The sequence below is a fragment of the Chanodichthys erythropterus genome, chromosome 5 (assembly GCF_024489055.1).
Source record: "Chanodichthys erythropterus isolate Z2021 chromosome 5, ASM2448905v1, whole genome shotgun sequence".
Lineage (NCBI taxonomy): Eukaryota > Metazoa > Chordata > Actinopteri > Cypriniformes > Xenocyprididae > Chanodichthys > Chanodichthys erythropterus.
Window position 1 is genome coordinate 23,982,216 of NC_090225.1, and position 26,494 is coordinate 24,008,709.

At 42.1% G+C, this 26,494-nt stretch overlaps 1 protein-coding gene across 16 annotated transcripts in view; it reads right to left on the reverse strand.

Annotated features, from left to right (window-relative positions):
- The window catches only part of syne2b (spectrin repeat containing, nuclear envelope 2b), a 137,365-nt gene that overhangs the window by 18,673 nt on the left and 92,198 nt on the right, over positions 1–26,494 (reverse strand). For 14 of the 16 annotated variants that reach the window (XM_067386675.1, XM_067386681.1, XM_067386686.1 and 11 more), the window contains 12 exons: positions 26,147–26,329; positions 25,780–25,893; positions 25,536–25,690; positions 24,233–24,380; positions 24,054–24,148; positions 23,130–23,361; positions 22,121–22,315; positions 19,089–19,214; positions 18,287–18,442; positions 9,763–9,921; positions 9,373–9,539; positions 295–457 (listed from right to left, as the gene is read on the reverse strand). In XM_067386675.1, the coding sequence (XP_067242776.1) occupies positions 295–457; positions 9,373–9,539; positions 9,763–9,921; positions 18,287–18,442; positions 19,089–19,214; positions 22,121–22,315; positions 23,130–23,361; positions 24,054–24,148; positions 24,233–24,380; positions 25,536–25,690; positions 25,780–25,893; positions 26,147–26,329 (1,893 nt within the window). Of the gene's footprint in view, positions 1–294; positions 458–9,372; positions 9,540–9,762; positions 9,922–18,286; positions 18,443–19,088; positions 19,215–21,938; positions 21,972–22,120; positions 22,316–23,129; positions 23,362–24,053; positions 24,149–24,232; positions 24,381–25,535; positions 25,691–25,779; positions 25,894–26,146; positions 26,330–26,494 lie in introns of those variants that run through there. The other 2 variants (XM_067386678.1, XM_067386685.1) reach the window with 2 other exon arrangements.

Below are 26,494 nucleotides of genomic sequence, written 5' to 3' on the forward strand. Positions count from 1 at the left end.
AAATCACAATCTAAGACTGACATATACCAAAAAAACTCAAACTACCAGCCGTCTAAGAAAGACGCTGTCGCCAAGACTTTAAAATTATGCAAAAGGCACCCCACATTAAAATCAACTTGATGTTGATTTTAAATAATAAAGGAATATAAACTTATTAATAAAGATGGTGCATCAGATAAATCTATCCCATAACACATTGTACTTTTTGAAGACAAAATATTTACATAAAAAATAAAGTTAGAATTAGATAATCATCTAAGGTATTGTGGTTTTGTTAATGAATGCATTGATTACCTGATGCTCTGCTAGTTTACGCTGTATCTCATCACTGTGGCAGATGGTGTAGGTGATAGGTTTGGCCAGCTCACCCTCAACTCGGGAAAGCCAGGTACGGAGATTACTCATGTTCTTATCCAGCTGTTGCACTGTTATCAATGTCTCCTTCAGTTTCCTCACCCTGAAACACAATTGGTCAGTCTGTCAATTGCTTGACATTTTTGCAGGTATTTAAAATAACAGTGTAAGAGGAGACAGAAAGACAGGACTCGAACTTAGGTCGCTCGAACATCAACCAACCAATCTTTTACTCAAGTCAGTCAATATGTCAGTTATTCAGTGAAGCTACTGTCACATTTGGCTTTTATACCTGGAAAAAAGCTACAATTCTTTAAAACAGAATGATATCTTATGTTATCTTAAGACCCAGTCCAATCTTCATCGGTTCAATCTATCAAAAATATAAATTTTTACATGAATTAAAAACTATAATATTCTGTATGTAATAGACTATAATTATAAATAAAGTAATAGAATATATGTAATAGACTCTATTACATCATTCACAGTGCTTCATGGGAGTGGGCACCATGTTTCTCTGATTTGTGGAGATTTCTCTGCAGCATTATGGGTAGATTTTTTCAGGAATTCTGAGGTTAAACATGATTATTTTAAAAATAAGTTGAAATAATGTGCACTGATGGCTTCAAAAAAAGCATATGATATTGATTAACAACCTTGAGTCATCCGTCTATTTTGAAAAATGTATAGGTTATCGCTAAAAACCCAGAAGATATGGATATAGATACGAATATTAATATATTCAGTTATCTGGTAAATAAGTATATCTAGTACAGTATATGAGTTTTGTTCTATGTGATGCTTGAGTAACAGTTCACATGAAAAAGTAGTTCCCTGACCTAGTGTCATTCCTACACATCAAGCCTATCAGCTGAGTAATATACAAAAAGTCAATACAGGAAAAAAGGCTTGAGTGTGCGGTGACATGTCAGATCCGTCTGTCGCACTCTATTCAAACCACACCAGAACACTTAGTGTTAAGACTACTCTAAAAGTGACGTCATGTGAGTATGAGGATGGGGGCATTCCTCCATAGTCACGTGACCATTCCAATGGAGGTCCGACCAAAACAAACAGTGCTGATGTGGAAGAAGTGACATCACACAACAACTCAACTGCACGTGACAGAAATGCATTAGAGCGTTTGTGCTATTCACATTAGCACAAAGAAAATGAAGGGAAATGCATGCAGTCACTCAAAATATTTATTGTAGAAGGCACACAGAAATAATAAGGAAATGAGACAATATGTCCTTTATATCACATCAATAGAAACATAAAAGCCTTAAAAAGATGATGAAATATAAGAGAGATGTAAAAATATTAAAAATGTTGCATATAATTTTCACTGCATTTGTAATGCTTGATAGATGCATAGATGATGCATTATTCTAGATGCACGTATCACGCAAGTGCATGCATATCTGTTTGAAATTGAGCACCATCTGCACATCAGTAGCGTGCACGTCCTCCCTAGAAACAAGTGTGTTTCCATGCAAAGCAGATTTTGATCAGTCTTGCACGAGTACTGCGCACACACACTGACAAAAGCACTGCCCATCCCCCTCACACACACACACATACACATGAATGCATGCTTAATAAGACCGTGTGTGTGCAATTAGAAAACACTTACTCACAAACCGGTGAGGCTCCATGGCTCTCTCGTGTTAGCGTTAGCATGTCTGTCTGTCTGTCTGACTGTAGCTGATCTCACACACACTCTTCTCACAGACTGTGAGCTGCTGTGTACATTACTCCCACCCTCCTGTCCCTCTCTCATATTCACAACCCCCCTCACTGAGTGACCAAGAGAGGCGTCATTTACAGTGGGGATACATCACTTTCTTCAACTGAAGCTACTAAAACTACTAAAATTTGATCAAAATCGTTGCATTACAAACTATTTTTCAAAGCAGTATTAAGCCAGTGTGGTAGTGTAGTTTAGTGAATGTCACTGCAATATCAAACCAAGTCACATTTGTTTTTAAAGCACAAGCACACTTTTCAAGAAAAACATTTACAAAAATAGGTTTGGAAAAAATCAATATATATGCTGTCCATAACTTTTGACAAACAGTATTTAGACACTTTTTGGTTGTATAAATTATTAACCAGACAGACAGATAGATAGATAGATCTGTCATCTACATGTGTTGTAGCCCTCTGTGTTGTTTGATTGTTACATGGGCTAATGCTAATTAAATCCAAACCTAACCTCAACAGATTACCAATCCCAGAAGAACACTGTGCCGTATTTCTAAGCAACGAGTGGGAGAACTTCACAAATGATCAGAAGCAAAGAACAAATAATACACAATTGCATACATCCTTATCTGTACCTTCAACACACATACACAAAACACCAGTGGCGTCCCCAGAAAATTTTAATAGGGGTGGCCAGACGAGCCCACAGCAATTTTTGGGGTGGCAAAAAAAAAAAAAAAAATGTGTATGTGTGTATATATTACATTCAGTCGCGTTCAGTCCCATTTATTTGCATACACATACCTACACCGTTTTAGTCCAAAAGTGTGCACATTTGTAGAAATACACATTTACCTCAGATTTCATTATGGTTTCGTATTTCGTAATTACCTAGGTCCTAAAATATAGTTTGCTAGGGGGGTTCGGTGGCATGCTCCCCCGAGAAAATTTAGATTTCTATGGTGTACATATGTGCATTTTTAAGATGTCTAAAATGTAAACATGAATAAAATTTATATAACATTTGTTATGCTGATATCTGGAGAAAAACGGCACTCTTCATGTGATATTTATTAACACAGTGAAAGCGTGCGCTCTAAATGCGCACCGACACTAGTCTAATCTACAAGACAACATCACATAGGGATGTCAGATCGATTGTGCATTGTTAAAACAACAATTATGATAAAATCATAGACTAAATATATCGCACACCCCTACCCTACCCTCTTCACAGTATAAATAACATTTGAAATTCAGGTCTGTAGACATTACTATTTAGACTCTTGGTGGCAGTGAAACAGCTACTCTGGTGGCATCAGTCAATCTCTCTTTTTTGGTGGCATTTTATTTTCTTTCACTTCATGAACTTGTGAATTTACATTATGCATTTAAATTAATAGTACCCAATGCAAAATCATACTTGGGGGCGCCCCTGCAAAACACAGAACACTCTAGCTAGCAAACACCAAAAAATACTCAGAGCACTTTTAGTAACTGCACTGCAACACAATAGATGTGTCCCAATTTGTGTACTTATGCACTATTTTGTGCCATTTTGTTGTATAAATAGTGTAAGGCCAGAACACACCAAGCCGACGCCGACGCCGACGAACTAGTGGCGACAGACAGACTGCGGGGTTGGCTCACGTCGGCAGCGTCTGTGTCCAAAGTTTCCCTGACACACCAAACTGACGCTAAACAGCCGAAGGCCAAGTAGCACGTCCGTTCTGTGCCCGCGTGAGATAAAATTCCTTTCCGAACCAGCAGGTGGCAGTATCTGAACAGCCAATCAGAATGATCAGATGGCCGACAGACCGACGAGCTCCAACGCTGATTCAACATTTCGAATCGGCCGAAAAAAAGCCGACGGATGGTGCGGAACACTCAGAAAACTTAGTTGGCCGACGAAGAAAAACTGCCTGACGGCCGACCGTCGGCTTGGTGTGTTCCTGCCTTAAGTAGTGTGTTCACACTAAAAATTCCACTCACTTATTTAAAGGTGCAATAGGAGATTCTCTACAGAAACATTTTTGTTTTACTGGTTGAAATTCTTCTCATTTCCTGATAGCAAACACTATGTTAAACAGTCTAAATGTATTTTTATAAATATATATCATCTGTGGAAGGCGTAGGACCATAAATTGTTCATCCAATTATTATATTTCGTCAGAATAAAATAATTTGATGTCCTACCTGCCTGTCAACGTATGTTTTTACATACCTTCACGCACCCTGTTCGCACAGACATCATACGACATCAGCATGTTTCATGCTATGCAGAGTTTATGTAGACAGACGTCAGTCACGGAGCACCACAAACAAACAGCAGCCAGCTTTTACAGTTCCTACGAATCAAAACAACAAGTTTTTGCTGCATTCACACCATAACTATGTTAATTCTAACCAAAGCTGTTCAGTCAGACTCGGAATTAGGCATACCAATGTCAACAGTATCAACACCGAAATGAATCTGCAGCAGTCAGATACAAGCTCTCTAAGTTGTTTATGTTCATTATTATTGTAATGGTATGTACTTTGAGACATGACATAGTTTTACACTGTCTCTTGTGACGCTTTGCCGAAAGCAGCTGTGTGTGTGTGAGTTCATGTGTTTTGGAGGAAGTGTGGCTTTGGACGGCAATTTGCAGGGAGGGTAGGATCATATACTTTCAATACTAGCAGGCTAATGTTAGCATTTCCCAGATCACCAACTGCACCTTTAAATGGAAAAACTATGGTATGACATCTTGGTCAGTTAACATTATTATTTTCAATAACTGATTCAGGTTCAAAGTTCAAACTTTAAAGCAGTTCAGCCAAATGAGTTGATAAATCTGGGTCACAGCACAGGGTTCCACGTTGGTGGCCCTCACATAGATAGAGCTGCTTTCAGTCTTTAGAAGAGGGCGATTCACGGGTGTTGGGAAGATTTAGAGCACACTTCAGCCCTTGTGAAGGCTTTAATTCTATCGTCCCACTTCACGGTTAGTCAGTATTTGATATCCATTCAGGATGATAGTCATGGTGAATAAAGATTATGTTAAAATGTGGACTCTTCTTTGTGAAGAAACACAAAACCACACATACACAAACAGGCAATGCTGTCAAACACACACACACACACTAAAATAACCTTACTACAAACTTGCTGCCATAGCAACAGTTTCAGCTCAGGTGTCTGAACTTTTGAGTGGAAACTGGAAAACAAATGTCCTCACCCAAGCACTTTGGTCAGCACCTCTCAAAGCAGTATAATGGGTCCTTAAAACAGTGAGTAAAGATTTTTAATGAACTTTCCAGAGTGGGAATCTTTAAGATCGTTTAGTGTGTATTCAGTGGGGGTGTTTTTAACATAGCATCTGTCCCATGTTGCTCCTTTGTCCAACAATAGTGAGGAGAGTTTTGTAAGACACCAAGAGTTCAATAAAATAATGGCTGCCATCACTCAGCAAATAGCAGAAGAGCAGAAGGACAGAGCATTGATGCTGATTGGCTGAGAGACACAATAAGTGTAGACAGAAGACTTATGGGAGGGTGAGTGGACACAAAGGCCCGTGCTAGCAGACGGCAGCTGCCGCGTGTGCAGATGCTGTGAGGGTGAACACTGCTGTGATTTTAGGTGACAAAAGAATCGGACACGTCTGTGTCAACTTCTGTAATCCTGCTTAGAGACTCGTCTCAATCGCACACTCCCATTTGCAAGTTGTGTGAGTGACACACAAATACATACATTGCTTTTCAAATGTTTGGGGTCGGTAAGATTTTTAAAAAAATGTTAAAGTCTCTTAGGCTCACCAAGGCTACATTTAGGTTCAAAAATACAGTAAATACAATTTAAAACGATTAACGATTTTCTGTTCTACTATATTTAAGAATGTAATTTATTCCTGTCATGGTAAAGCTGTATTTTCAGCATCATTACTCCAGTCTATAGTGTCATGTGATCCTTCAGAAATCATTCTAATATGCTGATTTAGTGCTCAAGAAATATTACTTATTATCAATATCGATGTTGAAAACAGTTGTGCTGCTTAATATTTTTGTGGAAACCATGATACATTTTCAGGATACATTATGAATAGAAAGGAGAGCATTAATTTGAAATAGAGAACCTTTGTAACATTATCTTTACACTTTTGATCAATTTAATGCATCTTAGCTGAATAAAAATATTAATTTCTTTAAAAAAGAAAACATACTGACCCCAAATGTAGTAAATACTACAAATGGTAGTACATTCAGTGAATGTGAACCTTGAGCCTGTGAACACACTCAGCCTGTGAACTTTGACCTCAGACACAGAGAAAACAAATGACTTCAACAGAATTATCGACACACACTCATCACTAAAACACTCTCTGTATGTACACAAAGTGAATTTAAAGGAACAGCTCACCAGAATAATAATAGACAGTCACTTGGTCATTAGCACAAAATAAATCCTGACAGGGAAAATGACTTCATTTGACTTGTGCTCATGGAGTCTCAGTGGTTGATGGGAAGAAATATTGACAGGCGTAAAGCTGCAGCTCAAGGTGAGAGCCGACAAACAGGCAGGTCTCGTGCCTGGTTACCTACTGATCCACAAAGCTACTTTTAGTACCTGCAAAGCCAGTTTTAGCTCTAAAACCTTGACATTAGTGGCACAGAGCCAGAGTTAACACTCGCTTATCGACGCTCAGGAATCTGCTCAGCTTGGAACTATGATAGAAATGTCTGCAGCAAGGCATAATTTGTCTGCCCACCTGTTTGTAAAGCTGATTAAAACTAGCAAACATGCTACTAATACAATAACACAGCAGGTTTTTGAGACCCAGCTACCTATAGTGTTTTAATCACTGTCAATGTGAATGCAGAGATTTTTGCTCAACTGCACATGTGAAGATCTAAAGCTCTACAGTTGAATTTATCTGTTGTTACGAGGCAAGAGGGTGATGCAGGTAAAGAGAACAACAGGTCACAAACTCCTTTCCCGTATAACCTCCACCGTCCTCTCTTAAGAGGCTAGTTTAAGCAACACAATTACATTAAATGACATTCCACCAGATAATCTGCTTATTGTCAAAATGTTTCAGCTGTATTTTAAAGCCGCAGAAATGAACTTCAGAAAAAAATGAAGAGGGCTCTCTGCTTAAATGTCAGGAATCTTTTTTGGAACCCATAACACTCATACAAAGTGAAAAAAAAGAGTAATTTTCATTACATTTAAAAATCAATAGTTATGGTGCACAAATCACACATTAGCCACCAAAGGAGCATATACACTCTTAAAAATAAATGTTCTTTATTGACATCAATGGTTTCATGAAGAACCTTCAACATCCATGAAACCTTTCTATTGAACAATAGTTTATAGTGGAAAAAAATCTTTAGATTAATAAACTGTTCTTTAAAATAAGAAAATATATTTTTTTTAAAGAACTGAAGGGTCACTGAAAGGTTCTTTGGGGAACCAAAAATGTTTCTTCTATGGCATTGCTGCAAAACCCCTCTTTTGGAACCATTATTATTAAAGCTGCAGTTCGTAAGTTTTGCCTCTTTGTTGCCATCTCTGTTTGAAACCTGTAATTACAGTTAATCGTGGAATTATCATCTTTGTATATCGGCATGGCTCCTCAGCGTGGATGAATCTGTTGTTTTGAGGAGAATGTGTGACTTTCAGTCACCACACCAGTAGATACTGTGCTTCGGAAAGACAGATTGTATTCTTGGAAGTGTGACCAAAACAAGAATTTTCACCGGAAAATGTCATCTGAACAAGTAACAAATCTGCCACTTTTGTTCTGACCAACAAAGCATTACAATAAATTTCAATCAGGGTGGGATTTGTGAAAAAAACAGAGGGGGGGGGGGGGGGGTTTTGAAAAGTTTTTTTTTTTTTAATTTTTAAATACACAGTGGAGCTATATACTACTTTGGGCAGCTGTTACAGAAACATTTTTACTTACAACAGAACAACAACGGTCATTGTTCGTAGTTTCTTTTGCGCTATAATAAAGTAATTATGCAGTGCGCGCCGGCGCATTTGCGCGTGCAATTCTTGAGTGCGCGCCACGAGCACAGTATAACGGCTGATTTGACAGTCGTGTTAATTTTTCTGAGTTTTACCGACATAGCCTGACAACATCTCATCTGACCGCAGTTCACTGTTGTTCAACTAAAGCTCTCGTCGCCACCTGCGCCTTTTCTGCGCTCGTTTGAGGTAAAGCCTGAATGCGCGTCAAAAGTTTTCCATTTGTTGTGGTCGTAAAGAGATAGTTCTATATAAATGCAGCGTTTTATTTGGTGATGTTTTAAAAAAAAACGGGGATAAAAATAATTCAGCAGAGGCAGGGATACATAGACCAGAAGGGGGAAATCCCCCCCATCCCCACCACAAATCGCACCCTGATTTCAATTCTTTTCAGTCTAATCTCTAACGTTAATTTGTCATACCATACAATCCTCCATCAAAATGATAAGTTTAATTATTCCAGCTGCTGTGAGAAAAGGCTATAACTGCAATATAGCCTACTAGCTGGGACTCCTTCTTTATGTAAACAGACGTGACGTAATGAAGCAAAGATGAGTGGCGGCATGCTCGAATTTCCCATGGAAACCCACCATTAAGCTTACCGTTGTGAATCGGGATAAGGTAAGTGGATAGTTTTGAGCACTGGCTGGTTATGTACTTGGACAATTTTTAACCAAAAAAAGTTATGAACTGCAGCTTTAAGAGCGTAGCTGAAAGACAGATATGGTCTAATCTCAATCTCTGTAAGTAATATGGAACATGATATATGTCAGACTGCTGTATGTTGTCTAACATGAACATAAACACATATAGATGCGCTTTAAGATGATCCGAGAGATCCAGAACCAAAGAGAAAATCTGAGAAAATGCAGAAAAGAAAAGCAGACCTGGAGACAAGAAGTCAACAAGCTGGCCATCACTGTGACATGAAGCTACAGCAACCATCTGTCTAATCAAAGAACTGTCAATCAAACGGAGTGCAGAATAAAGCAACCCCCTCCATACAGTCCACCATGATACCGCCCATCCGGACTAATGCCACGCGCACGTTCACTGAGCTGATGTTTACGCTGCATTGAATGTGACAAACTGCAGTTCTTGTCGGATCAATGTCAGATTAAAGTCCACATTCGTCTCTGTGCTGTCTCGGATATATCTTAGAAAGCAGTTCATATCACATGACCCAAAACCTAAAAAATCCAGCAAGTGTTTATAATAAAGTAGCATTATGTACTGTATTTGATTTAGTGTATTTGACCATGACAATGCTCAGTGTTACTTTATGGTCTCACCTGGCCTCAATGTGATCAAATAGATGCTGCCAGCGGTCGTTGATGTCCTTGATCTTGTCATTGATTTCTGTCTCTTTGGTCTTGTTGCTAGCAGTGATGAGTTGTTCTCCCAGCTGTTTCAGATGTGTCTTATTCTCACTGAAGAGGTTGATCTCCTCCATGCAGTCCTGTAGAGTGTGTAAGGGGGCAAAGAATTTAATAACGATTAATATCTTGAGAGTTTATTTACTGCCATATTCTTATTCACTTGCTTTTTGGCTTGCAAAATAGGGAAGGAAGGAATGTCTGCTCTTCTATTTAGGTTTAGGCAAAATATAGTGAAATGCTAGATCAGAGAGTTCTGTGTATCTGAGGCATTTTTGGCTGGGTGATGGAAGACATTTGTCTCACCTTCTTGAGTTTCTCTACCATCTCCTCGATGCTGAGCTCGGCGCTGTGCGCCACCTTGTTTTCCATCTGTGTCAGCCATTCACACAGCTCCCGATTCTTCTCATTGAAAATGATCCAGGCATTCAACCGGTCAGCAATCTCCTGCTTACGAAGAGACACCTGCAGAGAGAGAGATAATACATTAGAGAAACGGTAACACTTTACAATAAGGTCTGATTTGTTAACATTAGTTAATGTATTAACTAACATGAACTAACAATAAGCAATACATTTGTTATAGTATTTATTAAGTTAGTTCACAGTGCATTAACTAATGTTAACAAATACAACGTTTGATTATAATAATGTCTTAGTAAATGTTGAAATTAACATTAACTAAGATTAATAAATGCTGTAGAAGTATTGTTAATTCTTAGTTCATGTTAGCTAAAGTAGTTAACCTTATGGTAACGTGTTACTAGAGAAACTATGTGAAAGCATCACACTCAGACAGGGAATCTCACTAAAACCTGTCAAAATGATGTGCAGATTACTAATATTTAAAAAACTAATATAAAAAAATATTTTGCTTTATGATGCTTTGAAAATTAAATCTATTTCAGAGCCATTATGTTTTTTTGCACACACTTAAGAATCAATGCAATTAAAAAATATATGAAAAATATTTAAATGGTCGAATTTATACATTATGTAAAATTTATACATTAATTATTACTGTACTGCTTTTTATACTGATTTAAAAAAAAACAAACATATAACAGGTATTTTTACTGTAATACAAAAAACGTACTCGGTTACTAACGTAACCTCGGTTCCCTGAGATACGGAACGAGTACTGCGTATGGGGAAAGGTCTCCCTTTTTCCCCGCTGCTGAAGCCTTTTTCAATAACGCAGTGTAACTGCACCGTCATTGGTTCACTCATAGACAAGTTGTTGAACCAATGGCGGCGCGGCATAGCTGCGCGGCCTATGGCGACAAAGCGCGCGAATATTCCCGCCGAAATGGGCGGGGTATAGGGCTATATAAGCAGGCGTTTCGCCATAGGATTTCAGTGTCAATCGACTGAAGCGACGACCCTGAGCCGCAGCCTCGTGGCACGGCAAGTGACGCAGTACTCGTTCCGTATCTCAGGGAACCGAGGTTACGTTAGTAACCGAGCACGTTCCTTTCGATACTTCACTCGTACTGCGTATGGGGAACGAATTCAACCACGCCGTGCCACGGCTGGGAACGATATAGCTTGCATTTGGCCACCCAGAGGGGGGCAAAAGGACAAGCGGAGGCAAAGCCTAACCGAACCCATGGTTACACTGAAGGAAGATACTTCCTATGGTGGCGTGAAGCGGGACCTGTTGGAAGCCGCTAATCACACCGACAGGACCCGAGCTTGTAAGGTCGGGACATCGAGGTGATAGAACCTGACAAAGGTGGACGGCGAAGACCAGCCGGCCGCCTCACAGATGTCTTGGATGGAAACTCCGTTGGACCAAGCCCACGAGGAAGCCATTCCTCTAGTGGAGTGGGCCCTGACTCCTATGGGGCAATTAGTGCCCAGTGAGGAGTAGCACAGGTTAATAGCATCCACTATCCAACGGGAAATGCGTTGTTTCGAGACCGGAGACCCTTGGTGCGGCCGCCAAAACAAACAAAGAGCTGATCCGACAGTCTGAAAGACTGTGATCGGTCTATGTAGGTCCTCAATGCCCTGACTGGGCAGAGTAGCTGCAGCTCTGGTTCGTCCGCCGAGGGAGGAAGAGCAGAGAGCGAGATGACCTGAGCTCTAAACGGAGTTGAGAGCACTTTAGGGACGTAGCCATGCCTAGGTTTCAGAACGACCTTAGAGTCACCAGGCCCGAATTCGAGGCATGCAGGGTTCACAGAGAGGGCCTGCAAATCGCCAACACGCTTTACCGATGCTAGTGCTAGTAGCAGAGCGGTTTTTAGTGTTAGGGGCCTGAGGTCGGCTGAACCCATTGGTTCAAATGGGGCTCCTTTCAAGGCCCTGAGGACCAACGAGAGGTCCCAGGAGGGAATAGTGAGAGGGCGAGGAGGATTCAAACGCCTAGCACCTCTCAAAAAACGGATCACGAGCCCGTTTCGTCCCACCGATTGGCCAGCAATAGGAGCGTGGAACGCTGCAATGGCTGCTACGTAAACCTTAAGCGTGGAAGGGGAGCGCCCCATTTCCAAGCGTTCTTGGAGGAAAGACAGTATGGAAGATACGTCACTCTCCACAGGGTCTATGTTGCGTGTTGAACACCAATCAACAAAGACTGACCACTTCTGGTCGTAGAGGCGCCTCGTAGATGGGGCTCTAGCCTGAGAAATGGTATTTAGGACGTCCTCGGGGAGGCTAGTCGGCTCCCATCGAGGGACCAGAGGTGCAGAGCCCAGAGCTGCGGCTGTGGGTGCCAGATTGTTCTGTTTGCCTGAGAGAGGAGGTCCCGTCTCAGGGGAATCGGCCACGGGGCTCTTAGAGAGAGCCTGAATAGCTCTGAGGACCAAACCTGGTTCCTCCAGAGCGGGGCCACCAGAAGGACTCTGTGCTGGTCTTCTCTGATACGCCTGATGACCTGGGGGATCAGTGCGATCGGAGGGAAAGCATAAAGGAGCGTGCTGGGCCATGTGTGGGCCAGAGCATCTACTTCCTTCGAGAAAAATGTTGGGCAATGAGAGTTGTCTTCTGGAGGCGCAGCGGTCGACCTCTGCCTTCCCGAAGAACTCCCAGATCGTGAGGACCACTTGGGGGTGGAGCATCCACTCGTCGGAGGGGATGTTGCTCCGTGACAACATGTCCGCACCCAGATTGTTCCTGCCAGGAACATGAGTCGCTCTGAGCGACTGAAGCCTCGGAAGAGCCCATTCCAGCAGTCGTTTCGCCAGAGCGCATAAGCGGCTGGACGAAAGACCGCCTTGGTGGTTCAGGTATGACACCACCGTCATACTGTCTGACCGAACTAGAACATGACGTCCCGTCAAGTAAGCCTGAAAGAACTGAAGGGCTTTCATCACTGCTAGCATCTCTAGACAGTTGATGTGTAGATGGCTTTCCTCGTGGCTCCACGAGCCGAAGGCCGGTCTGCCCTCGCACACAGCGCCCCAGCCCAAGTTGGAGGCGTCTGTTGAGAGCACCGTCCTCCGTGAGACCGCCTGTAAGGGGACTCCGCGTTGGAACCATACTGGATCCATCCAAGGTTTCAGGGCTAGAAGACAGGCCCGATTGACCTTGAGACATAGGCGGCCGTGCCGCCATGCGCTGGGAGGAACCCGGAACTTCAACCAGTACTGAAGAGGCCGCATCCGAAGAAGGCCTAGCTGCAGCACCGGGGAGGCGGAAGCCATCAGCCCTAGCAGCCTCTGGAAAAACTTCAGAGGGAGATAGGCTTTGTTCGTGACAGATGCCGTGAGCTGCTGAATTGCCAGGGCGCGCTCTGGCGAGACTACTGCCGTCATACGGACCGAGTCGAAAACTGCTCCCAGAAACGAAATTCGTTGAGTGGGGCATAGCGAGCTCTTGGCTAAGTTGACCCTGAGACCCAGGCATTGTAGATGGCTGAGGAGCACGGATCTGTGGCGTTCCAGCTCGTCTCGCGAACGGGCTAAGATGAGCCAGTCGTCGAGGTAATTCAGAACCCGGATTCCCATCTGTCTCAGAGGGGAAAGCGCGCGTCCATGCACTTGGTGAAAGTGCGGGGAGCCAGAGACAGCCCGAAGGGCAGGACCGTATATTGGTATGCCACCCCTTCGTATGCGAATCTCAAGAATCGTCTGTGACGGGGGCTATCTGGATGTGAAAATACGCATCCTTCAGGTCCAGCGAGCAGAACCAGTCCTCGGGGCAAATGTGCGCGAGGATCTGCTTCAGCGTCAGCATTTTGAACTTCCGTCTCATGAGGGAGTGATTCAAAAGCCTGAGGTCTAGGATGGGTCTGAGACCGCCATCCTTTTTGGGGACCAGAAAGTAGCGGCTGTAAAAGCCTGTCTCGCTCTCTGACGGAGGAACCATTTCCACAGCTCCTTTTTCCAGCAACGACATGACTTCGGCCCGGAGGACATGAGCGTCGTCCGGATTGACCGATGTTTGAAGCACCCCGGCGAAGCGGGGGGCCGTCGTGCAAACTGGAGCGAGTAGCCCTGGTTTACGATCCCCATGACCCATTCTGACACATCGGGGATGGCCTGCCAGGCCTCGGCCCGAGTGGCTAGGGGTTGAATAATGTTGGGTGACAGACCGCCGTTGAGAGGGTCGTACACCGCGAGGGGTGGAAGAGGAAATTTGCTCTTTTTGTGATGAGGTAAAAATTTGTCCGCCGTGAAAACGGCGTTTGGGAGGGCGCAACAGGTGTGGGCCCAGCTGTCACTTGGAGTATGTTTCCCACGCCCGGAAATAAACGAGGCGGAGGGGAAATTACCCGTGGGAGCTTTTGGGGTAGTCATCCGGTCGTAACGGGACGGTCCCCCATCCTCTTCCTGTCCGACGAATCAGGACGACTTCGGAGGCACCGGGTCCAGCACAATCCTGGGCCGGGGTCCCTGGCGCCTCGGGAAGGGAGGGCGCTTCGCAGGGCGCGAGCGCTGGCGATGCTCCTGGGGCGGCGCTGCCTGTGTTGCAGGTGGGGCTGGTTTGTTCTGCTGAGCCGGCGCAGTCCTGGGGCGGCTAGACGCAGAAGCGGAGCTGGAGCGCTTAGGCAAGAAATGCCTCATAGCCTGAGACGATTTCTGCGCGGCAGTAAAGCGCTCAGTGAAGCCATCCACTGCAGGCCCGAAGAGACCAGAAGGCGAGACCGGGGCGTCTAAGAAGGCCGTCTTGTCTAGGTCTTTGATCTCCGTTAGGTTGAGCCACAGGTGGCGCTCCAACACGACCAGGCTGGCCATGGAACGACCGATGGCCTGGGCCGTAGCCTTCGTAGCTCGCAGGGCAAGATCCGTGGCGCTGCGGAGATCTTTGAAGGCTGGCGCGTCGATTCCAGACTCATCCAGAGAGCGGAGGAGTTTGGCCTGGAATGCTTGAAATATGGCCATGGTGTGGAGCGCAGAGGCAGCTTGGCCCGCCGAGGTGTAAGCCCGTCCAGCCAGAGTAGAGGTGGTCCGACAGGGCTTGGAAGGAAGGGCCCTCTTCGTCTTCCAACCCACAGCCGCGGGAGGACAGAGGTGAGCAGCCACCGCTTCATCTAGGGGTGGCAAGCGCTCGTATCCCTTCTCCTCGGCGCCGTCGACGGCGGTGAGGGCGGAGCGGTGCGTAGTGTGGAGGCGGGCAGAGTAAGGAGCGCGCCACGACTTCGTCAGCTCTTCGTGGACCTCAGGAAAGAAGGGCGCTGAACGCTGGCGAGGTGCTTGGCGGCGGCCTGGCAGAAACCATTCGTCCAGGCGGCTGCGAGACGGCTCCTCTGGAGGGGCCCACTCGAGGTCCAGCTCTTCAACGGCTCTAGACAGGATGCGGAAGAGCTCGGCATCCATGCCCTGGCCATGCTCGATGGGTTCCAAGGGAGGCGGTGGAGCGGGGTCTTCCGGCTCGCCAGCCCATCCTTCCGCTTTCGGAAGCCGCAAGAGACATGGAGTCGTCTTGTTCGTCGTCCTGTTCCCCCCGAATGAGACGAGGGTCACTCGCTTCTGCGGAGGGACGCTGCTCAGGGCGAGAGAACAGAACTGGAGAGAGTTCCCTGGGAGGAGAGGGCGAGGCACGCGGGGGCTGGGCCGGCGTGAGCTCGCTCAACTCCTGGCGCTGAGTCGCTCTACCCCGCTGTCTTTTTCCTCGCCGGACCGCGGGAGGAAGGAGACGGGAGGGCGCGAGCGGCGAGATCGCCCTCAGTGAAGAAGGCGACCCGCGAGCGCAGGGAAGCGAGACTCATACACTCGCAGTGCGGGCATGAGTCTCCAGCGAGCGCGCTCGTCTGCGTGGGGCTTGCCCAGGCAAGCGACACACTCGCTGTGTCCATCGTCGTCGTGCAGGGGGGCCCTGCAAGTACCACATGAGTGGCGGGGCATCGTGAGACGCCGCTGCCGTGAAAACGGCAATTGGGTGGCTCTTTTAGAGCGGCGAGGGCCGCGGAAGCTCTTAAAGCGGTGAAAACCGCTGGAAATCGCGCTTTAGAGCGGCGTTTTAAGCCGCGGATGAAGCTCTCAGGCGGCGCGCCGGATGGCGGCAGGGGACGCACAGGAAGCGGCCGGAAGCGGGAAGCGGGAGGCGGCGGCTCGGCGACGGCGCTAGAAGCTGCAGTCCGCGAGGGCGCCGGCGCTTTCTTCCACCGGCGAGTCCAGGCGAGTCCGCTGCGGGAGCCTCTTCAGACGGCGGCGAGAGCAGAAGGCGGCGAGCTTCTTCGGCTTCAGGCGGAGATCAGCGAAGAGAAGTAGATGTCGTCGCTGAAGGAGAAAACACTGAAATCCTATGGCGAAACGCCTGCTTATATAGCCCTATACCCCGCCCATTTCGGCGGGAATATTCGCGCGCTTTGTCGCCATAGGCCGCGCAGCTATGCCGCGCCGCCATTGGTTCAACAACTTGTCTATGAGTGAACCAATGACGGTGCAGTTACACTGCGTTATTGAAAAAGGCTTCAGCAGCGGGGAAAAAGGGAGACCTTTCCCCATACGCAGTACGAGTGAAGTATCGAAAGGGAACTACTGTATCACAGTAATGGAAATCTATTGAGAATAAAAAATAAATTATAAATAACAACCGTTAAAATTAAAATGTGAACAAAATTGTCAAAATTGAGTTATTAACATATTCTTATTATTCTTAACTTATTTACATTATATGATGTTTTTTTAAGCGTTTGGGATTTTTTTTTTTTTATAAAACAAAAAGGGTCTATCCACAAAGGAGTATGGAATGCAAAAACTTTGAAGCTCAATATTTCAAAACTGTATTTAGAATATTATAAGTATTTAGTATTTAGATATAAATAATTTCAAGGTGTTGTTCCAAGCTGGTGATTTCTGGGAAAATATGCTTAATTATTATGAAAATTATGTAAATTCAAATGTTTATTTTTGATTATTGTATTTATTTTTTTAAATGCAAAATCTACTTTATTTTTCTGCATTTTTCTTTTAATTTGTGGACAAATTGTGATCTTGTGATCTAAACATGTTTTTGTGACAAACCCTATAAATAAATAATTAAATATATATATGAATATACATACATACATATATACATACATTTAACCTTAAAATATGTGAACTATATATTTTAACTATATATTTTACTAGTACTAGCAATATATTTAGGTGATCTAAAATATTCTGTATGTTTACAGGTTCATGCTAATAAATTAGAAATTAAATTTCATTTAAAAAAGACTTGTAAAACAGGTTAATAATTTGGAAAATAAAAATATGAGTACTTTACAGGAAAGCAGGGTATTCAGTTGTTACATAAGATCTGTTAAAATAATTAGATCTCCAGCCAAAACATCTCTATGAACCTTGTCACTAGAAAGTTTTAAAATCCAAACTAATTCAACAGCTGCCACATGTGGACTCCATTGTTACCAGGCAACACCTCCACAACCACCCCCTACAGACACACACTCACACTCCGGCGTGTGACAGACTCACACTGGGAGTGATTTCCAAAACAAAGAGCTAAAGACTCCTGCTTCTATTCACTTCTCTGTGTCTTTTCTCTGTGTCCTTCACTCTCTACCATCTGCTCACTCCTTCCAGTGTCAAAGACCCCTACCCACCCCAAAACTCACACCAGACCCCCAAAACATGACCCCAGGAGACTCCAGCTGACTGATCCAGGACCATATTCAACACCAGTGAGACCTCATGCGAGTGATGCACAGAGAGTAAATCAATATATGGATCACAGTCACCAGAACATCATTCATCAAGAAACTTCACAGGAACAATGATTCCAGCTGAATCAATGGGTACTGATGAAAAAACATCAAACAAATCCTCACATCTGTTTCTTGGGTATTGATGGTGTGTTAACATTGTGTTTAAAATAGCTGGAATTCCTTTGAGCATGTTGTCTGTGTGTGTAGGTTTACTTAGCAGTATTTGGGGACAAACTGTCTCCAAAAGTTAAATATGACAAAACATGCCTTTGAGGACATCCAGGATGTTGTGTAAAGCAGTGGTTACTAAATATCTTCACTTTCCCCCCTCGAAACCACATAAAAATAGTACAGATTCATACAATTTATTTTACGGTTAAATATTTCCTTCCACACACACACATACACTACAAGGTTAATCAGTCAGTTCAATGAGTTACAAACAGCTGCCAATGTTTCATGGAAGAAATTCCTGTAGGCTTTATATTTGCTTTGTTTCCTCCTAGTAACTTTGCTTAATGCAGCCATCTCTAAAGAAAATATTACAAAAATAACAACTATTTGCATGTGCATGGGTTTACTTAGCTATAATGTTGCAATAAAATAGTCACTAGAAGTTTGCTACATCTGACAAAACCTCCTATATATATATATATATATATATATATATATATATAAATACAAAAGTCTATGGTATGTCTGCTAGGTGGTAATGTTTGTGTGTCTTACTTTGAGGCAGAGTTCTTCCCACTGGCAGTGCAGATGGTCCACTTGCTCCTGCAGGAGGAGGACGTCATCGGTGAGGATGTACTGGGACAGGTCCGTCTTCATGGTGCTGAGCTCGGAAAGACTGACGGCCCAGTCCTCTAAACAATCCTGAACCTCCTGCATAACATAACACACCACTGTCACACACACTCACGGAAAACACTGTTACACGTCCCAGTTTTGTCTCACGCAATCTCTCTCTCACCCTCTGGCCCAACGAGATTAAAGCCCAAAGGACAAAGGGGGAGGGCAGAGGAGAGAGAGAGAGAGAGAGAGAGAGAGAGAGAGAGAGGGGAGAATCACAGTGGAATAAGCCTATAGCAGGGAGGAAGGGAAATCCAAAGTGTCAGGCAGCATAAACAAAAGCTGTTATGTGTGACTTTAGCACAGGCTAACTGCTAACTGTCACTATAGGTGCTTTTAACTTTACAAAACAACACAACTGTTGAAGTATGTTTTTTCATTAAAGTATTTATCAGTATTTTGTTATGTTTTTTGGGGGTTTTTTGGACAAAATTGGCAATTGAGCAATTCTTCACCCCAGGTCTTTCCAGGGGGACGTTTCCTGTAACAAGTCATTTTACAGTCATTTTACTGTAAAATGTCCTGTTAAGATTTATTACAGTTTTTTAGTAAGGTATATTACTTAGTAAGGGAATTTACTGTTAGCCAATTAGCAGGTTTTTACTGTAGCATTTTTACAGTCTTTTATGTTTAAAATTAAGATCATTACAGTGTTATTCACTTCTTGGAGTTAGTGTACCTTCACCAGGAGGCGTTCTTCTTCCATCTCCTCCTGCTGATCTGGGATTGACTGCTTTAGTCTGGCTCGTAGTTCCTCTAGGCGCTGGGCCTGATCAGCTAGTCTGGTCTCACAGGTCTCCCACTTCTGTAAAATAAAATAACAAAAACATATGCAATAGATGCTGCTATAAAGCTCAGACATGTTCTTGATTTAATATCTGATTTGTAAGCCTCTTTATTTTGATATATTGGCTCGACCCGAGTCCTTATCAGTCAGGGAAAGCCAAAAATAATACAGAGAAAACAATGAAAGCTTATGGATATGTGACGACAGATCTGTACACACAAACACATGGACAGGTGTCCAGATATCCACTGTGGAAGGTCAGTGTGCACTACATCAGACCAATGTCTCGGCTTAGAGTCAAATGAGAAGTTAAGTCAACACTAAGGGCTATGAAAACACACATACATGCATGGGGTTATCACAACACACACAGATCTACATGCTACCACTGTACTGCACTGTAATAAAATGTTCACTGCTTCAGACCCATGTGTCCACACAAGCCACAGCTCACATACAGTATAATACATGTAAAACCCTATTATAATAACACATACCACACAGAGGAAAGTGCATTGAACTGGCATTCATTACTATAAGGGGATGGATGAGAAATGAAGACAGACTATGCACTGTGAGAAAGAGATAGAAAAGCTAAGACAGACAGGGAGAGCTGTAAATCCCTAGACAGGCTTTACTATAAACCCTTTAGCACATGACAAGTGCATGTACTCATGAACACACACACATACACTGACTGTGTTTTCTGTCTTCATATTATCTGAACTGCAATCAAGGTCAACTATGGATGAGGAACAGAGAAATAGACAGAGAGAGGAAAATAGACAGACAGATGGATAGACAGACAGACAGACAGACAGACAAACAAATAGACAGACAGACAGATGGGCAGACAAACAGACAGGCAAATAGTCAGATAGATACTGTAGATAGACAGACAGACAGACAGATAGATGGATAGACAGACAGACAGACAAACAAACAAATTGACAGACAGACAGACAGACGGATAAGCAGACAAACAGACAGGCAAATAGATACTGTAGACAGACAGACAGACAGACAGACAGACAGACAGACGGATGGATAGGCAGACAGACTGACAGACAGGCAGGCAGGCAGGCAAATAGTCAGATAGATACTGTAGATAGATAGACAGTAAGACAGACAGACAGATAGATGGATAGACAGACAGACAGACAAATAAACAAATTGACAGACAGACAGACGGACGGATAGTCAGATAGATACTATATATAGATAGACAGACAAATAGTCAGATAGATACTATATATAGACAGACAGACAGACAAATAGTCAGATAGATACTATATATAGACAGACAGACAGACAAATAGTCAGATAGATACTATATACAGACAGACAGACGGACAGACAGACAGGCGGACAGATAGAGAGAGACAGACGAATAGACAGACAGACAAATAGTCAGATAGATACTGTAGATAGACAGACGGACAGATGGATGGACAGACAGACAGACGGTCGGATAGACAGACAGAGACAGATAGACAGACGGATAGACAGACAGAGACAGTTAGACAAACGGAAAGACAGACAGGCAGACAAATAGATACTCTAGACAGACAGACAGACAGACAGACAAACAGTCAGATAGATACTGTAGATAGACAGACAGATGGATAGACAGACAGACAGACAGATGGACAGACAGACAGGCGGATAGACAGAGAGAGACAGATAGACAGACGGACAGACGGGCAGACAAATAGATACTACAGACAGACAGGCGGATAGACAGAGAGAGACAGATGAATAGACAGACAAATAGTCAGATAGATACTGTAGATAGACAGACAGACAGATGGATGGATGGATGGACAGACAGACAGACGGTCGGATAGACAGACAGAGACAGATAGACAGACGGACAGACAGACGGGCAGACAAATAGATACTACAGACAGAAAGACAGACAGATAGAACATTTTATAGACTGGCTGACCTGCATAAAGACTTTTCAGGTCAGGAATACTGATATTAAATGAATGTGCTTGTGTGTTAGTGTTTGTAAATGTCTGATCTGGATTAGCCCAGCTGTGGGATCAGAGGGAATGTAGGTCAAACTCAGCTGGACCCATTCCTGCACAAAAGCACTATAATACAATATCACCTTATTCTACACACAAAATACACACAATCCAACATTTTGTGCTGTCCTGTAACATTCTGGACTGGGAGCATGTAATAGCAGTTTATTCCTGGTGAAGTGAAACACTTTTAGACGCGTACATAAAGGGACGGACAGTTAACAGGGTGTGTGCTCTGGAGCAGCTCTGAGCAGGTGCTCGTCAGGATGACAATCCATAAACTGCTATTTCCAACTAAATCAAATGATAAAAACTCCCAGGGCAAATTTCACTTTGTGGTAATTGTTTTGTTATATAAACTTTAACCTCATAAATGCTGATATGCAGATAAGAAAGATATCTGGAATCTAGAAAATAAACTTTTCTATTTGTTTGTGATTACTGGATAAGGATTTAAAAATAAAAAGTCAAGTGATTCCACTTTACTTACAAGATACAAGATACAATTCTAGATGATAAAATATTTCATAGCTAAGCATCGAACAATTTTAAATATATGTATATTGTATATACAAATTAAGGACATTTACTAAACAATTACTTTCCCTGGTTTGGAAGTCATAATTTTGAAATTCCATAATATTTCCAGATTTCCATGATCTTGAGAACCCTGTTCTGAAATCAAGTCTGATCACACAAACCAACTCACTTGGATTTATGGATTTTCCATGTGACCTTTGACCTTCAACATAAAGATAAGGATAAACATTGCTGAGATTATCATAAAAGTCTAGTTTGTAAAAACAACAGAATGTCTATAGAACTAAGCAATAAAACACAAGAGTTAGTTAATTCAAAGGTCCCATTTCACACCTAATCAAACCATCTTACCTTTATGATGTCAGATGTGAGGGTCTTTCTCTTTCCCAGCATGCACTGGCACTGCTCCCAGTCCTCCTGCAGAGCTGCCAGGTCTGTCTGCAGCTGCATCTGCGTTTGTGTGTCACTCACCGAAAACAGCTGCCTGCCTACCTCCATCACACACAGATACGCAGAGATTGACCTATGAAACAACAGCTCTGTTCGCTTTACACAGGGACAGAGAGAGAGATAGAGAGAGAAGAGAGAGAGAGTGAACGGGGACAGAAAAAGAGACAGAGATGAAACAACTGCAAGCTCATCTGTCATTATAGCATAAAGAGAGAATAAATCAATTAATTCACTTAATTCAACAAAAAAATAATAAAATCTATAATATAAAATTAATAATGTTTCTATGGCAATAATCACAATTTTTTTGAGAATTATTACCTGAAGAGATAATTGCAAATTTTAAATGTATAAAAATGGATATTAATGTATAGACCTATGCAATTTTTTAGGTGTAGATCTATACACTATTGTTAAAAAGGTAAGAGTCAGTCAAATTTAAAGAAATTAATATTGATCAAAGTGACAGTTATAATCTTACAAAAGATTTCTATTTTTAAAAATGCTGCTCTCTTGAACTTTGTATTCAAAAACTACGGTTTGCACAAAAATATTGAGCAGCACAACTGTCATTGATAATAATAAGAAGTGTTAGAAGACTGGAGTAATGGCTGCTAAAAATTCAGCTTTGTCATCATAGAAATAAATTACATTTTAAAATATGAAAATAATAAGAAAAATAGAAAACAGTTATTTTAAATTCAAATAATATTTCACAATATTACTGTTTTTACTGCATTTCTAATCAAATAAATGCAGCTTTATTAAAGCATAAGAGACTTCTTTCAAAAACAATAAAAAAAATCTTACTGACTAAACTTTTGAATGGCAGTGCATATAACTATATATATTTGACTAACACAATGTCTTCGCCATTGGTGATAGTGATATGTAAAAATCATGCTGTTACCTTCAGATCATCCAGCAAGAGGCGCAGCTGCAGGACACTACAGTGTGTGGGACCCGTGGGCGACAGGAGTGTGTGTGTGAGTGTGAGAAGTTTGCGGAGTTTCTGCATTGTGTGTGTATAAAGGTGCCAGTGCTGTATGAGCCCTTCCACTAGAGCGCGCCGTTGAGCTGCTCTCTGCACCGCCCCCTGCCAGTGCTCTCTCAGCTGTGCCAGTTTTAACAGGAAGTCGCTTCTGAGTGCACAGGTAGGGTGGTTAGTAAAACTACACATCCCTTGTTGCTTACAAGGAATCATTGTGAGTATATATATATATATATATATATATATATATATTATATATATATATATATATATATATATATATGAGAGTAGGTAATTTTTTACAAATGTGTTATGATGAAATTATAAAATACAGTATTACACTACCATTCTGAAGTTTGGAGTCTGCATTTATTTAAACAAACCCAAAGAAAAAACAGTAATCTTGTGATATATTATTACATTTTCAAATTCTATTTTTATATATTTTAAAATGTAATTTATTCCTTTGATGACTGAATTTTCAGCATCATTACTCCGGTCTTTCAGTGTCACATGATCCTCAGAAATCATTCTAATATGCTGAATTGTTGCTCAAGAAATCTTGCTTATTATTATTATTATCAATGTTGATAAGAGTTGTATTTTTGTGAAAACCGTGAAACATATTCAGGATTCTTTGAAATCGTTTGTAATTTGTTTTACTATGTCTTTTCATCAATTTAATGCATCCTTGCTGAACTAAAAAGTATTAATTAATTCAATTAATTAAAAGATTCTTACTGACCCCAAACTTTTAAAAGGTAGTGTATATCACAAGCAGAGCTCAAACAGCAATACAAAATCATATTAAACAATACACAGAAACATGCGGAGAATCGTCACCTGTCCTCTATATCTCCCTTCTGCAACAGGAGGAGAGATTCGCTGATCACAGAGTGAAGGATCTGATGGCCTAAAGACAACTCAGCCTGAAAACACTAGAAGATAAGGAGAGAAAAAGTTAGATTTTTCATAAGATCTATGATCCATATAAGCAGCATTTGGGTGTGTGACTGTCGTACCTGGTGCATGCGTTGCTGTTCTCTTAGTCCAGGGTATGTTGATGCAATTTCTACAGCTAAACTGTCCTCCATGCGCTGTAGGAAAGCCAGCCAGCTCTCACACCTCTGCTCAAAGCTCTGTTGATGGAGAGAGGCTGCCTGCAACTCACTAAACACACATAATATACACATATTAACACATATAGCAAACACGCAATACCTTGTATATTGGACCTGATACTAGCATGAAATTAGTCTCAGTTTTGGGGGTAACACATTACATGAGTTACATGAATCAGATTCATATTTTTCAAGTAACTAGTAAAGTAAAGCATTACTTTTAAATTTACAACAAAATATCTGAGTTACTTTTTCAAATAAGTAACGCAAGTTACTTTGTATTTCCATTAATAGACTGACACCTCTTCTGTCTCCATGTTGAGAGAAATCGGGAGTAAGTGCAGAGGTGATGTGTCTGCTCTTTGAACATGATGGTTATTTTAGTTCTAGACTAATGTGAGCATGCATTTACTCATCTCACTAACACAAAAACAGATTCAGTATTCCTCAAAACAAACCTGCTGACCTTTAATGATCGAATTTAACCATACTAATAAGCAAAAATGACTGTAGATAAACTTTCTTTTGCGTCCTATTCTTCTGCAATCCAGAATGGCAGCACAGCTGAAAGGTTTGTTTGAGCTGCGCCCTCTACTGTACAGGTGTAAATTTGCATTTCCTTCAGCCTAAGGCTTATCCATTTCACTTTTGGTGGAAAAGAGCCTTTGTATTTGCCAAAAACAGAACTTTTTTTGTTATTAAAAACAAACAAGGTGAGAAAAAGTAATCAAAAAGTAATGTAACTAGGGCTGGGCGATATATCGCATGAGATTGTCACGCACATTTCGTCAGTAAAGCCGGTTCCCTGATTACCGCTAAATTGCCATCACCTGCTTTCAAATGGAGCGGCATTTAATAGACAAGAGCCGTAGTTCACTGATAAGCCACGTAATATCGCGCTCATTATCGAAGGCGATTCATCTGCGATATGAACGCGATATTGCGTGGCTTATCAGTGAACTACGGCTCTGTCTATTAAATGCGCTCCATTTGAAAGCAGGTGATGGCGATTTAGCGGTAATCAGGGAACCGGCTTTACTGACGAAATGCGTGGGACAATCGCATGCGATATATCGCCCAGCCCTAAAAGTAGCGTATTACTCTTCATAAAAAAGTAACAAAGTAATGCAATAAGTTACTTTTTTAGGGAGTAGCGCAATATTGTAAAGCATTACTTTTGAAAGTAACTTTCCCCAGCACTCACCTGCACTTCTCCTGAGCATGTGCGGAGGCCTGTGCCCACTTCCTGTTAAGGTGCTGTAGCTTCTGTGTCACAGAGTCACTGAGAGTCAGCCTGTAGCTGAGTGTGTTAAGTAGATCCAGATCAGGAGAGAGAGAACTGATCTCCATCAGACCCGACTGTAGATGAGGAAACAGAAACCCTTAACACTGGGGATGTCTTCAATAAAAGGTTATGTTAGTGAGTTATGCATGTGTGTGTTTATCACCTGAGATATATCTGTGTGTTCGCTGTCCATCCTTTGCTTGCTTTCCCACTGTTGTAATTGTGTTTCGAGGGACTGGTATAACCTTTCAAATTCCTGAAATTGCTCAAGATCCTCCTGGACACACACATATAGTTTGAATTAAAGGAACATCTAAAAATTCACCCTTGTGGCTTCAGAAGACTTCAGAAGACAGACTACTACTATGATCATTTTATGCTAGTATTATAGTGTTTTTGATCATGATAATTTACGGAAATTTTGTGTTCAGTTAAAAAATAAGAGGAAATGGGTTTGGAACAATATGTACTATTTCTTTAAACACTTCTACGCTTATTAAAACACAGATGTTAATGTATATTAGTCTTACCTGCATGTGTTCAATTCGTCCTTTCACAGTTTGTTCTAACTGCAGGTAACCTCGTGTTAACAAACGACATTCTGATCTGATGAAAACAGCATCTTCATCATCCACCTGTTCAATCAGATCTTTAGAAGCTTCAAGCATTTCATTCATATCAGTCTGCAGAGTCTCTGAACCTTTCTGTAACATCTAAGAGAAGAAAATAAGGACAGTGAGACAGTGTGTGACATACTACAGTGGAGTCCAAAACTCTTTTGCATTCTTTCTTAATATATATTTGTATATATTATATTATATTATATTATATTATATTATATTATATTATATTATATTATATTATATTATATTATATTA